Source organism: Aulostomus chinensis, chromosome 17 (assembly GCF_037954235.1).
Source record: "Aulostomus chinensis isolate RoL2024-O1b breed Wild chromosome 17, RoL_Achi_v1.0, whole genome shotgun sequence".
NCBI lineage: Eukaryota > Metazoa > Chordata > Actinopteri > Syngnathiformes > Aulostomidae > Aulostomus > Aulostomus chinensis.
In genome coordinates this window covers 27,041,823-27,057,774 of record NC_141336.1, presented here as the reverse complement: position 1 = coordinate 27,057,774, position 15,952 = coordinate 27,041,823, and the positions used below count along the sequence as shown (strand labels likewise).

General features: G+C 46.2%; 1 protein-coding gene across 2 annotated transcripts; it reads left to right on the top strand.

The window, feature by feature from the left end:
• The first annotated feature begins 255 nt into the window (after positions 1–255).
• On the top strand, positions 256–14,706 carry traf3 (TNF receptor-associated factor 3). 2 transcript variants are annotated; one of them, XM_086182998.1, is made up of 14 exons: positions 256–558; positions 2,432–2,582; positions 9,522–9,687; positions 10,452–10,503; positions 10,585–10,689; positions 10,790–10,954; positions 11,044–11,124; positions 11,207–11,281; positions 12,892–12,984; positions 13,096–13,236; positions 13,388–13,565; positions 13,705–14,048; positions 14,122–14,313; positions 14,406–14,706. In XM_086182998.1, the coding sequence occupies exons 2-14, from the start codon at positions 2,435–2,437 to the stop codon at positions 14,439–14,441; spliced, it is 1,776 nt and encodes a 591-aa protein (XP_086039124.1). In that variant the 5' UTR covers positions 256–558; positions 2,432–2,434; the 3' UTR covers positions 14,442–14,706. The 2 variants fall into 2 exon arrangements, with proteins under 2 accessions (XP_086039124.1, XP_086039125.1); XM_086182999.1 differs by lacking the exons at positions 256–558; positions 2,432–2,582 and adding an exon at positions 8,202–8,759.
• Positions 14,707–15,952: the final 1,246 nt, after the last annotated feature.

Sequence of the window (15,952 nt, the reverse complement as noted above, 5' to 3'; positions counted from 1 at the left end):
ATATATGTATATACATGTGTATATATATATATATATACATTACACACGCTCAACTATCCATCTTTTATTGTTGTATTTTCAGAAATAAGTTTTGTTCTATTTGTTTTGCTTCATAAATAAAGTTTCAGTGATTGAATGCGTTTTTTTTCCTTTGATAAAATGTTTGAAACAAAGTTGAAAATGAACTTCAGATGATTATGAATGTTATGTATTCGCCAAGAAATAACTGTCTCGCGGGGGCACAGCGCCCCCCGGTGGCCGCGGTCTGGCCGGGCTGATGGGGGATTTCCTGGGCGGAAGCAGTGGAGGGGGTTTCCAGTGTGATCAGCCCTGTACTCCTGCTGGATCTCCGCACTGGATCCCAGTCAGTTTTTACTCACAAGACAGGTCCTAGAGAACCCGGAGAACCGTGAAGCCGGACGCGGACCATGACGAACCAGCCGGGGGCCCGGAGCCTCGGAGGCAGCGGCAGCGGCAGGTTGACGGTTTGAATACCGGTGAGAGCGCTCTGAGCCCCGGAGCTTCTGAGCTGAACTGTGGCCTGCGGAGGAGATTCATGTGAGTCCGTCAGGCACTAGAACCTCAGTGGAAGCTGTTAAAAACCAGTAGAATCTCGACAGAAGCTGCTGGAACACCAGCAGAACCTCAATGAACCTTGTGAGAATGAAACTGTGTGTTAGCAGCGTGAAACCACAAGACGAGAGGTGTGCGCGCCCGCGTTCTTTGCTCTTAAAAGTCAAATCAGCTTTATCGAACGAACCTTGGACACAGCGAGCTAATGAGGCTAACGGTGTTAGCATGAGCAGCTGCTTCAAACAATAACAATAAGAATAATGTTCCGTGGGGTCTCGATGATCATATCGATCATCATATTGTTGCAAATATTGATGACCAGGATGAACAAAGAGAGAATCGATCAGGCCTGATTAATCAAAGTCAGAAAGTGAAAGACGATTGAAGATTAACACACGTGATGAGTTTTTATCAGCAGAAGTTCTTCTCTTATCAAATGCGACTTCTTCATTTTCTCATCAATCAGCTGATTTTTGGAGAGAAAACGATTTTGTCTTAAAACAATCAACATTCTGTGTACAACAATCAATTACAGGAAACCATAATGACCGTGACATCACGAACCAGAGGGCTGACCCAGGCCATAACCCTTATCCAGTGCTTTTCTGGCCTCTGGTGTGGTCGACTTGACAATGGCGTTCCTCATCTCATCGTGTTTGCGATGGTGTGTGTGTGTGTGTGTAGACCAGATGGTCAAACGTCAAAGACTCAATTATTGTTGTCTTCATGTTGATGACATCACATCTTTCAAAGACTTACAAATGTTGTTCCTGTAATCAAGGGTTCTTAAAGTCAGTCAATCAATCAATCAGTCTTTATTTATATCACATCAAATCACAACAGAAGCCATTTCACTTTACTCAAAGAGCAGGTTTAGAACCTCCCTCTCTAGCTCAGCTGGAAGAGACCCAACGTTCCCGCAGGAGCAGCACTTGGTGATGCTGGCGAGAGAAAAACTCCCTTTAACAGAGAGAAACCTCAGGCAGAACCAGGATCAGAGTGGGCGGCCATCTGCCTCGACTGGTTGGGGTTGAAAGGGAGAGGAGAGGGAGGGGTGGAGAGGAGAGAGAAACACAGGGTCAGAGCTAGAGAGTAGTTGGTCCAGGACAGGAAGTGATCAACCCAGCGTCTACAGCCCCAGGTGACCTGCAGGGCGAGAGCACCTCCAGGAAGAAGTTGAGGTTGATGGATGATTGACACATGAGGATGTTGTGGATAAAGATGGAGAGAAGCAGAGAGGAGGAGGAAGCCCAGTGCATCATGGTGTGGAGCTGAGACCCTCAGGCACCATCTGATTAGACTTTTGTTAAAAGCCTCTCAAGAATTAAAAAAAAAAAACTTCTTTAGAAATATAATCATCAACATTTGGAGATTGAGTATCTTGCCTTCATGTGTCCAAAATACTGTAAACAGACCAAATACTTCTGCTGGGGGATGTCGGGACATGCAGGTGTCCTGTTGATGTAACTGAGATGAATCAAACCCTGTTACGCAGAAATGTTTCATGAATTGTCAGCTGAGTTTGTTCTGTACAAACTGATGATGATGTAAGAAGCTCCATGACAACAGAAGCATCCTGCTGTGTTTCTCTGACTCCACCCACCTCACTGACACCTGTCTCAACTCACCACTGAGAGGTTCTTCCCATGTGTGCAGTGACGTTGATTAGAGTGTCCGTGTGTTGGCTTCACGTTTTGGAAGGAAATTCATGCACATCCAGAAATGTTACCATCATGACAAACAACGTCAGGATTTCCTTTTTAACATTTTTCCGGCCATATGGCAAGGCCACACCCCTCTGTTGAACTCCAGTGAACACGTGCATGCTGTTGGTGAGGATCTCATGCTTGGTCCTCAGGTCATGTCAGCGGGAAGGAGTGCTGACGGGAGGGAGCTGCAGATTCCCCTCCAGCAGGTGGCCCCCTCCCAGGCCTCACCCCTTTCTGTTGGTCCTCCCACTCATCGACCAGCCAATCCTTGGCCTCACAGTGACCCCACCCCTCCGCAAGGTAAGCACATGGTTCAGTCTCCTGCTACATGATGCAGCTTGATTACCAGACATTGATTAACAGACAACTAACACTTCATTAACTTTTATCCCCAACTGTACAATGCCAGTTCACTCTAGCAAGCTGTCCTGGTCATTGCTCCACCCCTTCAGGTCAAGTCTGTTTAATCTGTATAGGGTTCATCGGAGCCATCAATCTCTGCTGCCTCCCTCCTAGTAGAGCAGGTGTAGAACCTCCCTCCCAGTAGAGCAGGTGCAGAACCTCCCTCCTAGTAGAGCAGGTGTAGAACCTCCCTCCTAGTAGAGCAGGTGTAGAACCTCCCTCTTATTAGAGCAGGTGTAGAACCTCCCTCCTAGTAGAGCAGGTGTAGAACCTCCCTCTTATTGGAGCAGGTGTAGAACCTCCCTCTTGGTAGAGCAGGTATAGAACCTCCCTCCTAGTAGAGCAGGTGTAGAACCTCCCTCTTATTAGAGCAGGTGTAAAACCTCCCTCCTAGTAGAGCAGGTGTAGAACCTCCCTCTTATTAGAGCAGGTGTAGAACCTCCCTACTGGTAGAGCAGGTGTAGAACCTCCCTCCTAGTAGAGCAGGTGTAGAACCTCCCTCTTATTAGAGCAGGTGTAGAACCTCCCTCCCAGTAGAGCAGGTGTAAAACCTCCCTCCTAGTAGAGCAGGTGTGGAACCTCCCTCTTATTAGAGCAGGTGTAGAACCTCCCTCCTAGTAGAGCAGGTGTAGAACCTCCCTCCTAGTAGAGCAGGTGTAGAACCTCCCTCCTAGTAGAGCAGGTGTAAAACCTCCCTCCTAGTAGAGCAGGTGCAGAACCTCCCTCCTAGTAGAGCAGGTGTAGAACCTCCCTCCTAGTAGAGCAGGAGTAGAACCTCCCTCCTAGTAGAGCAGGAGTAGAACCTCCCTCCTAGTAGAGCAGGTGTAGAACCTCCCTCCTAGTAGAGCAGGTGTAGAACCTCCCTCCTAGTAGAGCAGGTGTAGAACCTCCCTCCTAGTAGAGCAGGAGTAGAACCTCCCTCCTAGTAGAGCAGGAGTAGAACCTCCCTCCTAGTAGAGCAGGTGTAGAACCTCCCTCCTAGTAGAGCAGGTGTAGAACCTCCCTCTTATTAGAGCAGGTGTAGAACCTCCCTCCCAGTAGAGCAGGTGTAAAACCTCCCTCCTAGTAGAGCAGGTGTGGAACCTCCCTCTTATTAGAGCAGGTGTAGAACCTCCCTCCTAGTAGAGCAGGTGTAGAACCTCCCTCCTAGTAGAGCAGGTGTAGAACCTCCCTCTTTTTTTAACTTTATTTTTAAGAAATTTTACAATATATATGGAAAAAAGGGGGAAAAAATAGAAAAAGACATTAACAAACGGCACAGATGGGCAAATAAAAAGCACAGGGGGAAAATGGATCAATGTAATACATACATTTTAAGAGATAGAGCTAGGTCCAGGTCTCAAAGACATTACAGTCTTTTTATCTTTGTTTGTCCACAATCTATCATTCATATTATAGAGCATAAAGTACTCAAAGCCAAGACAACAAAACACAATTAATCACATTAATAAATGCTAACTGTGTCCTGCTATGGTGAGGAACCATATTCCAAATGAGCTGTCCATTTCCTCCAGTATGTAGAAAATTTATCCATGCACAAGTTCAAGGAAAAAGTCAGTCTTTCCATGTCATATATTTCTTTCACAATTGTAATCCACTCCTCTTTCGATGGGGGCTCTTTTGATAGCCATCTCCTCGTAATAGCTTTTTTTACTGGCTACCAACATTATTTTAATCAAGTATTTATCAGTAACATTGATTGTGGGGGAGATATTACCAAGATAAATTGTACAAAAATCGTGTTCAATCTCAAAGCCTACAACTGATTTAATTTTCTCCACTACATCCCGCCAGTAAGGTTGTATAATTGGACAGTCCCAAAAGACGTGGAAATGGTCCGCTTGGGCATTTCCACATTCTCTCCAGCACCTTCCGTAACTTGGGTGACCTTTATGACGTTCTTTAATTTTGGGAGTAATAAAAAAACGAATCATGTTCTTCCAGGAAAATTCCCTCCAATGACCAGAGCTGGAAGTGCTCATTTGAGTTTTGCAAATGTTTAGCCAATCATCTTCTGAAATGGTTATTTTTGCCTCTATTTCCCAGGTGGATTTAACATAATGAGTGGAATAATCATTGAGAGACTGTAAACAGGAGTAGATTCTGGAAATAAATTTCTGGTTTAACTTAGATTTGTATGCATCAATCATGATAACTAAATCAGAAGTACCTTGCTCTGTTGTTTTTATATCACAGTTAAAATAAGCTCTCACTTGTAGGTATCTGAAGAAGTCTTGGTTTTCCAAGTCATAGTTGTCTTTAAGTTTTTGAAAACAGTCTAGTCTCCCTTTACCAAAAATGAGACAGTACGTTGTGATACCCTTCCACAACCACTGTTTGAAACGCCCATCCAGTTCGGCGGGTTTAAAATCCTTATCATGCGCCACCCATCGTAATATTTTGATATGATTTTCCAGTTTGTTCTTATAACATTCTGCAAACCAAATGTTTAGGGGTGTTTTTGTCCAGACACTTAGGTTTTGTTTATGCAGTATGTATAGATTTTTGTCTCCTAGCAAGCTTTGCAGGGGCATGTCCAATTGGCTTAGTTCTAGACTTTTCCATTTAGCATTATAATATGGGTTGCACCAATAAGTCAGGTACCTAAGCTGAGCAGATTTGTAATGGTTATCTATATTTGGAAGAGAGAGTCCACCTTTTTCTTTGGACAGTTGCAAAGTTTTGTACCTGATCCTTGGTTTAAGGCCTTTCCATATGAACCCAGATAGCATTCTCTTCCATTCCGTTAATTGCTTTTCAGGTATTTCTATTGGTATTGACAGAAAAAGAAAAAGCAATCGCGGCAAAATATTCATTTTAACTATATCTATTCGATTGTGTAAATCTAGTAGTAATAAACTCCATTTATCCAGGTCTGTCTTTATCTCTTTGGTAATTGGCAAATAGTTAGTTGCATAAATGTTGGATAAATCCTTTGGAATTTTTATTCCCAGATAATTGATAAAGTCATTCTCCCATCTAAAATTGCACAGATTCTTTATTTGTAAGGAAGGTGTATAATTAAACGAAATGATTTGTGTTTTATGAATGTTTAACTTGTAGCCCGAATAGTGACCAAATGTTTTTAAGGATGACAGTAATTTGGGTAAACTCAAATCTGGTTGTGAAAGGGTGATCAATATGTCGTCTGCATAAAGGCAGGTCTTGTATTCAGTGCCTTTGACATAAATTCCTTTTATGTCTCGGTCTTCTCTAATAGCCTGAGCCAGAGGTTCGATAAATAATGCAAACAAGGCCGGACTTAAGGGACATCCCTGCCGGCAGCCTCTTTCGAGTGACACAGGATTAGACAGACTACCGTTTATTTTGATTCTGGCTGAAGGGGAGTGATATAATTTTTTTAGATATGAGATAATTTTAATATCAAAGCCAAATCTTTGTAATGTTAAGTATAGATATTCCCAACTAACTGAATCGAATGCCTTTTCGGCATCAAGGCTGAGAACAATGGATTCATCTTTATCTTTGCTCATTTGCTCCATTAAATGCAAAGCCCGTCTTACATTATCTTGTGTCTGTCTGGTTTTGAGGAACCCAGTCTGGTCTTCATCTGTTATGTCCGGAATAATATTTTCTAATCTTTTTGCAATTATTGAAGCAAATAATCTGTAATCTAAGTTCAAAATCGATATCGGTCTATACGAACTGCATTCAGATTTATCTTTGCCCATTTTAGGAATTACTGAGATAATGGCATGCCTCCGTAGAACCTCCCTCTTATTAGAGCAGGTGTAGAACCTTCCTCTTATTAGAGCAGGTGTAGAACCTCCCTCCTAGTAGAGCAGGTGTAGAATCTCCCTCCTAGTAGAGCAGGTGTAGAACCTCCTTCTTGGTAGAGCAGGTGTAGAACCTCCCTCCTGGTAGAGCAGGTGTAGAACCTCCCTCTTACTAGAGCAGGTGTAGAACCTCCCTCCTATTAGAGCAGGTGTAGAACCTCCCTCCTAGTAGAGCAGGTGTAGAACCTCCCTCCTAGTAGAGCAGGTGTAGAACCTCCCTCCTAGTAGAGCAGTTGTAGAACCTCCCTCCTGGTAGAGCAGGTGTAGAACCTCCCTCCTTGTATGAACCAGCACATCAGAGTCAGCAGAGATGAGAAGGACAGACTGGAAAGAGAGGGACAGAGAGAGAGAAAGGATGGAGAGAGAAAGGAGGAAGAGAGAATGATAGATGGGGACATGAACAAGACGGAGGTCTAACAAGGCAAGGCAGTTTTCTTTGTAGCCCGTTTTCACCACCAGTTTGTCTCCAGGCTTCATGGCATCATAACAACATCCTCTGCCCTCAGAGCCTCACATCGACTGAGGAGAAACTCCATAGAAAACCTTTAACAGGGAAAAATGGGAGAAACCTCAGGGTGAGGAGGGGAGGAGGATCCCTCACCAGGAGGGACAGACGTGCAGGAGATGTTGTTACAGACAAGAGAACAGTTTATAACACAGAATGTAGGAAACATGGAAATGTTAATAACAGTTGAAGAAGGAAGCTTCTGGAAGGGGAGGCAGGGAGAGCAAGCCAGCTTGATGGGGGACTGGATGGTAGACTGGTTCATGGAAGGGGAGCCAGGGAGAGCAAGCCAGCTTGATGGGCGACTGGATGGTAGACTGGTTCATGGGAGGGGAGGCGGGGAGAGCAAGCCAGTTTGATGGGCGACTGGATGGTAGACTGGTTCATGGGAGGGGAGGCAGGGAGAGCAAGCCAGCTTGATGGGCGACTGGATGGTAGACTGGTTCATGGGAGGGGAGGCGGGGAGAGCAAGCCAGCTTGATGGGCGACTGGATGGTAGAGTGGTTCATGGGTGGGGAGGCGGGGAGAGCAAGCCAGCTTGATGGGCGACTGGATGGTAGACTGGTTCATGGAAGGGGAGGCAGGGAGAGCAAGCCAGCTTGATGGGCGACTGGATGGTAGACTGGTTCATGGAAGGGGAGGCAGGGAGAGCAAGCCAGCTTGATGGGCGACTGGATGGTAGACTGGTTCATGGAAGGGGAGGCAGGGAGAGCAAGCCAGCTTGATGGGCGACTGGATGGTAGACTGGTTCATGGGAGGGGAGGCAGGGAGAGCAAGCCAGCTTGATGGGCGACTGGATGGTAGACTGGTTCATGGGAGGGGAGGCAGGGAGAGCGAGCCAGCTTAATGGGCGACTGGATGGTAGACTGGTTCATGGGAGGGGAGCGTAATAGTAGCGCAACTACGAGAAGTAGTATTACTAGTACCAGTACTACTAGTGGTAGGAGATGTCAGCCCGAGGCTCTGCAGGTCTGCAGCCTCCTCCAGCAGCGGCATCAGTCAGGGGTCTGCGAGGTTTACTAGTATTGCTAGTACCAGTATTACCAGTGGTAGGAGGTGTCAGCCTGAGGCTCTGCATGGGTGATCTTCATGGGAGATCCCTGCCAGTCTAGGCCTATAGCAGCAGAGCTTGGGGGTGGAGCTAGCCCAAGCCCCCCTAAATGTCAGCTTTATCAACAAGGAAAGTTTTACTTTCACTCTCAAACCTAGAGAGTGGGTCTGAGTCCTGGACCAGGACTGGGAGATGGTTCCACAGGAGGGAGCCTGATAGCTGAAGCTCCTCCTCCCATTCTACTTTTGGAGCCTTCAGGAAACAGCAGGGGCCCAGCATCATCCTGGTAGTGAAGGTTTCTAGGTAGATAGTAGGGAACTAGGAGCTCTCTCAGATAGACAGCACTAGAGGCCAGGGTGGTGCCATCCAGGGTACCTGTCTCATCAGATCAGGTGGTCCTCAGGTGTTTGGGCCCAGCACAAGAACTTCAGTTTATCAGAGTTTAATAAAGGAAATGATGGGTCCTCCATGTTTTTCTGTCCTTCAGACAGGCCTCCAGTTCAGTCAGCTGGTTTGTTCCATGTGGATCATTGATGAGTTCAGCTGAGTGTCGTCTGCATAGCAGTGAACATTAATGGAGTGTTTCCTGATCATGTGACCTAGAGGAAGCAGGTACAGGGTGAAGAGGACTGGTCCAAGCACAGAGCCTTGTGGAACACCAGAACTGACTGTAGTGGTCTCAGAGGAACCATCATTAACTAGTACCAACTGAGATGGACCTGGTAAATATGACCTGAACTAGTTTAGTGTGGTTCCTTTAATACCAGTGACAGGTTCCAGTCTCTGTAGAAGGATATGGTGGTCAATGGTATCAAAGCTGCACTGAGATCTAATCAGACCAGCACAGAGACCAGTCCCTCATCTGGTACCAGTAGGAGGTCACTGGTACCTTTGACTAGTCCTGTTTCTGTGCTAGGATGAACCTGGAACCTGACTGAATCCTCCAATCAGCTGTTGCTGTGGAGAAGTCACAGAGCTGTTTAGTAACTGCTTTCTCCAGAACCTTGGAGAGAAAAGGAAGATTTGATATTGAGTCATCAGCTGCATCTTTTTACCTGATGACAAGGAGTTTCTTCAGAAGGTTGTATCTTCTGGGAGGGGGGGGGGGGGCAAAATAACCATATGTTTGAGTTCTCATGTCTGGTAACTATTATGATGCTGTTTCCATGAAAACACTGGGCTTCAGAAGGTCAGCTAAGACAGTATCAACAGGCTGGGAGGAATCTGATTGGCTGAAAGACATCTCAACTTTCATTTCACTTGTCATAAATGAACATGAAGCAGTGAGCAAAGAGTTGTTTCAATCTTTACTGTATTGCACATTAAGTCAGGCTGTATCATGAGGATCATACTGCAAGGGGGCGTGGTTGAACAATCACACCTTCAGGTCATGTGAGCATGTCTTCAGCACACATTTGTAATGAATCGCTTTGAGTAACCAGGTGTTGTCCTGTCACACTCTTATGGGTGTGGTGTTTGTCCAGGTGTCCCTGCTGGCTTCCTGCCTCTTCATGGAGGCTTCAGAGACCATTTCGTAGAACTGCCTGAGGCCAAGTACTGCTGCGAGGCCTGCAGGCTGGTCCTGTGTCAACCGCGGCAGACTGAATGTGGACACAGATTCTGTCAGAGCTGCATCAACGACATCCTCGGGTGAGATGTAGCCTTGTGTCTAGTGTGTCTCGTGTCATCTTCAGTTTGATAGTGGAGCACACCAAAGGGTCAACCCAGTCATCAGAGACAAAAATTGTTCTGGTTCTGGGTGCAGCCCCAGAAAGGCTCAAGATACTAAACATGCAGTAATGTTACTGGCAAGTATTCAAGTCTCAACAGTGAGCTGATAACATGTTATACCTGTTAGCTTTGTTAGCTGCATCAGCCATTAGCTCAATTAGCTCTGTCAGCTCAGTTTGCTCCATCAGCTCATTTGGCTCCATTAGCTTAGTTAATTACATTAGCTCCATCAGTTCAGTTAGCTCCACCAACTCAGTTAGCCTCATTAGCTCAGTTCGCTCCATTAGCTCAGTTAGCTCATGCAGCTCAGTTAGCCACATGAGCTCAGTTAGCTCCATTAGCTCCATTAACTCTACGAGCTGTTATTAATTATAGAAACAGGAAATCACTCCTTCTTGCCCACTGCAACCAGTTCAGACCAGCAAATTTGTTTGCCTATGACTTTTGGTTGAGTCACCGTGTCAAATCTCTGCCTGCATTTTTAGAATATTTTCAAGATGCTTGGAAATGTTGCCAGTTGAATCCAATGCTGCAGTCTGAGCTTCCATTTGTGTCCTCAGGACGTCTTGTCACATCTGTTCACGTCTTCCTGTCACACATAACACTGTCAGTGCCACCACCTGAGCCTGTACTGGTGGTCCTTGTGCTAACTGTGTGTGTGTGTGTGCTTGTGTCTCCTACAGCCGTCCAAACCCGGTGTGTCCAGCTGACATGGAGCCTCTGTTCAATAACAAGGTGGGCTGGAAGTGTGTATTGATTGATTGTAAATAGGTGAGTGAATGATAATTGTTCAGTGAATGAATTGGTGTGTCACAGATCTTCAGAGATGTTTGCTGTCATCGGGAAATTATGGCACTGAAGGTATACTGTCGCAGTGAGAACAACGGCTGTCAGGAGCAGATGAGTCTGCAGCAGATACCTGTGAGCATCACACATGGTTACCATGGCAACAGAGGATCCAACTCTCTGATTGGTGTTCAGATGTCTCTCATCTGTCTGTTTTTCTCCTTCTCACCTACAGGACCACCTGAATGTGTGCCCATACTTCGAGGTTCCGTGTCCATTGGGGAAGTGTAAAGAGCGAATGATGAGGAAGGAAATTCCCGATCACCTGAGCTGGAAATGTAAACACAGAGAGACCACCTGTGACTTCTGTGGGACCAAGATGCCTCTCACTGACCTGCAGGTGACCTATGAAATTGCTGATGACATCACAACAGCAGAGGCCCAAGGCAACTAAGGCTAAGTTCATAAAGAGTGTGTTCAATTTTTCAGAAACATAAGGAGACAGTGTGTCCTGCATTCCCTGTGTCATGTCCAAACCTCTGCTCCTCCTCCTCACTGATGCGGAGCGAGGTACGCATCATCCCATTGAACCCATCACAGCCCTGTCAGGTAGTTTTTCCTGAGAGCACTAATATGGATCAATGTGTTTCAGCTGCCCAGTCACCAACACGACTGCCCCAAAGCTCAGGTGAGCTGTCAGTTCCATCGCTACGGCTGCACCTTCAAGGTAACTCCACCTCTTGTCCTCCTTGTAGTCTTTTGCAGTGTCAGGTGTAGAAGGACACCAATGTTTACCAGTAGTTGTGGACAACCACCAGATACGAAGATGAAATAAGATCCTCCTTTACTAGAGTTCCATCAGGAAAGAAATAATAACAGATGCTGGTTATGTTAACATGTTATTTAAAAGTACGGAACGTACACAGGTATGTACACGTATTTACAACATACTAAAGTGGAAAACTATGTATATCAAGGTAAACAGACTCATTGTCTTTGTAGTCAAAAAAAAGTCTTTGTGGTGGTCTTCTGGCAGGTGGTGGTGGTCTACTGGCGGCAGGTGGTGGTCTATGGCAGTAGGACCCCCTTGAAAATGACATCCTACATCTCAAGGGGCTATCCTACTAATAGATACAGTAAATTCAAATTCTGGAGATGGTTGTCTCCTGGGATGATGGTGGTCTGCTGGCGGTGGGTGGTGGTCTGCTGGCGGTGGGTGGTGATCTACTGGCAGTGGATGGTAGTCTGCTGGCAGTGGATGGTGGTCCGCTGGCAGTGGGTGGTGGTCCGCTGGCAGTGGGTGGTGGTCTGCTGGCAGTGGGTGGTGGTCTGCTGGCAGTGGGTGGTGGTCTGCTGGCAGGACCCCCTTGAAAATGAGATGCTACATCTCAAGGGGCTATCCTACTAATAAATAATTTCAAATTCAGGAGGTGGTGGTCTCCTGGGATACAGATCTGGTCTGTGTGGTTTTGATGTCTTTCTGTTGCTTTTCATTTACAAGTGTTCGACATGGGAAAATCATAACAGTGTAAATAAGTGTTGTAAGCAAATGGACGTTGGTGGATACAATCAGAAAATAGATAGGATTTTGGATATTACTTTTCATCTCTGCAAGATTTGCGCAATAATATGTTTGTTTCTCCCAATAAAGATGAGCAGTCACAGATAAATATGACAAAATTTGCGAACAGAAGAGTCAGTATTTATGTGGATGTACGTCAGGGAAGTGCAGTCCAATCACAGGCCCTGTAACACATTAATATTGTGAACAGGGCCTTTGAGAAAACTGCATCATCGGACCTCAGGTCATGTTGCTTTGGGGTGCATCTGTGAGCGAGTAACCAGACGCAGTCGGCAGTGGTATTCTTTCGTCCTTTCCAGCTGAAATGTGGTTAGGCTCCTCCCCTCTTAGCAGCAGCTGACTGAAACTGTTTGGACTTAGGTGGAGGGCACATCACCTGCCAGTGTTAGTTTTCTGCAAAAAACACAATACGTCACAACATGAGACACAATAATTGGTTTATTATGATTATCATGTTCACCAAAATCTTTATTGATGCTGAAATTCTATTAATTCCCCAGCAAACCACTTCAACATCAGTTCTCAGTACTTCCCGTCAGGGTAGTGGTCATTGTCAGTGATGAGGCCAAGGTTTGTGGAGTTTTAGAAAACTTCTGCAGATGACAGGTGGGCAAGTTATAGTTAGAATGCAGTGTAAAAAGTAAAAATCAATGTAGCTGTGAAGATTCCCTGTGGGGCCCCTGGAAGACCCTCCAAGGCTGCTGGGTGCCCACAGACCCCACACCTAGAACCCTGTGTCAATTTGTGTGTTCCAGGGTTTGAATCAGGACTTGAGGCAACACGAGTCGACGTCAGCAGCCGAACATTTGAGAATGATGGCAAACCGAAACTCTTCGTTAGAAAGCAAGGTAACCTAGCAACCAACCTTAGGCAACTTCAGCATCAGAGGAAGTGATGTCAACCGTGTGTGTGTGTGTGTGTGTGTGTGTGTGTGTGTGTGTGTGTGTGTGTGTGTCCAGGTGGAGGAGGTGAAAGGTGAACTTCTGGACAGGTACAAGGTGCTTCCTGCTGTCAGCAGTCGTCTCTCTGAGCTGGAAAACCAGAACAATGAGCTGCGGGACAAGAACCGGCAGATAGAACAGAAGCTGGCCACCATGCAGGTACTAATACTACCAGATACCACTAATCCTACAATCAGATACTAACACAATTATCAGATACTTCTGCTTCTACTACAAGAGGGTACATCCTCCTCCCCATGCTAGTAAAAAGTCTTTCTGTGAGACAGACAGTCTCTCCATCTGTGTGCAGAAACTGATGAGCTCTCACTCAGAGAAGCTTTTGGAGGTGGAGCTGGAGTTACGTTCTCTCCGTACGCTCAGAGACGAAGTAGAGAACCTTCGATCAACGCTGGACAACATCAGGACTAGGCTCAACACTCTTGAGCAAGGGGGACGCAGTGGAACTGGATCAGCAACACACACACTGGGTCAGAATGTGCACTCTGGGTGGCCTAGTTGTAGAAGTCTGAAGACGTGTTGCAAAGATTGAGGGCAAAGTCCCAGAGGTAGAGGGGTACTGGTCATCGATTATCAAAGATGCAATAATCAATGTTCACCTTTTTGCAGCTTCCCTGGAGACTCAGCTAAATCGCCAGGATGATATGCTGAGTGTCCATGAGATCCGATTGGCTGACATGGACCTGCGTTTCCAGGTGCTGGAGACAGCAAGCTACAATGGGACATTGATCTGGAAGATCCGTGACTACAAGAGACGGAAACAGGAAGCAGTGGCTTCAAAGACACTGTCGCTGTATTCACAGCCATTTTATACCGGATACTTTGGATACAAAATGTGCGCTCGCGTCTACCTGAATGGAGACGGCATGGGCAAGGGGACGCACCTGTCACTGTTCTTTGTAGTAATGAGGGGCGAGTATGACGCCCTGCTGCCATGGCCTTTCAAACAGAAGGTACTGTTAGGTGTAGAAACATGTATCTGTCAATGGTTTATCAGCCACGCTGATGTTGATGTCTGTGTGTCAGGTGACCCTGCTGTTGATGGACCAGGGCCCGTCCAGGAAACACCTGGCAGATGCCTTCAAGCCAGATCCAAACAGCAGTAGCTTCAGACGTCCAGCAGCAGAGATGAACATTGCCTCTGGCTGTCCTCTGTTTGTCTCCCAAAGTGTCCTCGAGACTGGCAGCTACATCAAAGATGACACCATCTTCATCAAGGTGGGGACACACAGCTCCCACTGCTGCTCTTTCACCTCAGTTCCCAAACATGAGGTAGAGGGGATGATTTCATTATTTTTGTTGATTTTCAGGTTACAGTGGATACCTCTGACCTTCCTGAACCCTGAATGACTGACCATGCTGATGTGACATCAGCTCACTAGTCAACACCCAGCAGAGCAAAGGATGTTGGGAGGATCAGTGATGGTGGAGGCTTGTCAGCTTCGAGTGATGCCAATAATGAGCAGAGACAGAAGCCGTAGAACTTTACTAATGGTGGAGACTTGTGGGATTGGCTGTTGGATCATAGAACTGTGTGTGTGTGTGTGTGTGTGTGTGTGTGTGTGTGTGTGTGTGTGTGTGTGTGTGTGTGTGTGTGTGTATCTGTGTTATCATGATGTCATCATGGTAATAACAAAAAGCCAACATGGTTGCTAGAGCAAGAACATTGTTGTTGCTCATTACTGATGCTGTGCATCAAGCTTTACTTCCTGTTATAACCTGTTTACCAAGGCATGATGGGAAATCCACCACAGCCACAGAGGAGCTCAGCAAGTGATGACTGGTTCCAACCAGAACCAACATGACACCATCAATATGGATGTAAATTTTATTGTGACGCCCTCCTAGTGATGGACATGTTTGTGCCAATGTTCCTGTTATGTTATGTTCATCTCCTGCTCCAACAGTTGAGTTCTCTGAGATTTCGAGCCTCATTGAGAACATTGAAATGGTGTCCTTCTAACTTAGGACCTGAGGTGTTGCTGTCAGCTGATCTGTGTCCTCATAAGCACCATTGACGCCCCTGAACATGGAGCCAACACGCCAGACATACTTGGGCGCCCCACCAGCTCCTCTGTGACTCTGTGACTTCCTCAGTAGGCAGAATTCATCGACTCTTCGATTTGTTTGCACAGTTTGAATGTTTGTTCAAGTGGAAAATAAAAATGGACAAAAATAATTAGATTGTGTTGCTGAAGAAAAAAAATCCTGTTTTAATTCCTGCAGGATGTAAATAATGTGATTTCACAAACAAATCCAGATTAGATCATTCGGGGGGGGGGGGCACCAGGGGACAACAGGGGGAGGGGGGTTGCTGGATACAAGTCTTACCCTGAACACACACGGGTCATAGCTCCAAGCCATTTGCAGCATGTCAGCTGTGGTGCGTTTTGGCCACCTGCCTTGATTTGGCTGCATAAAGAACAAGGCCACAAGTGTCATTTTCTGTCTGTTGTCCACCAGGATGGCGCCGACCAAATCCTGCTACCTGGTGCAATTATATTAGGGTGGGAGAAGCATGCAGAAACATTGCAAAAATATGTTCATGTTCCTGTATGTTCACAAGGATTTATAAGTACAGGGTGCTGACAAAAGTGGAGCTCCTTTTGATAGCTGTTACCATGGTGACTCACAGGGCCAATCTCCCACCTCACAGACACAAAGACATAAACCCTGAACTAACAGATTGGCACCCAGGACGCACATCTACATATGTGTCAGCGCCCATTAGAGCAGATGCACTGAGGCGCAGCCTCACTGTGATGCAGAAGATGCGCCAAAGTGCATCTGCGGCAGAGAACATGCAAACTCCACACAGAAAGACCCTGTGCTGGAGCTGGAGCTTGTACCCGGAAAC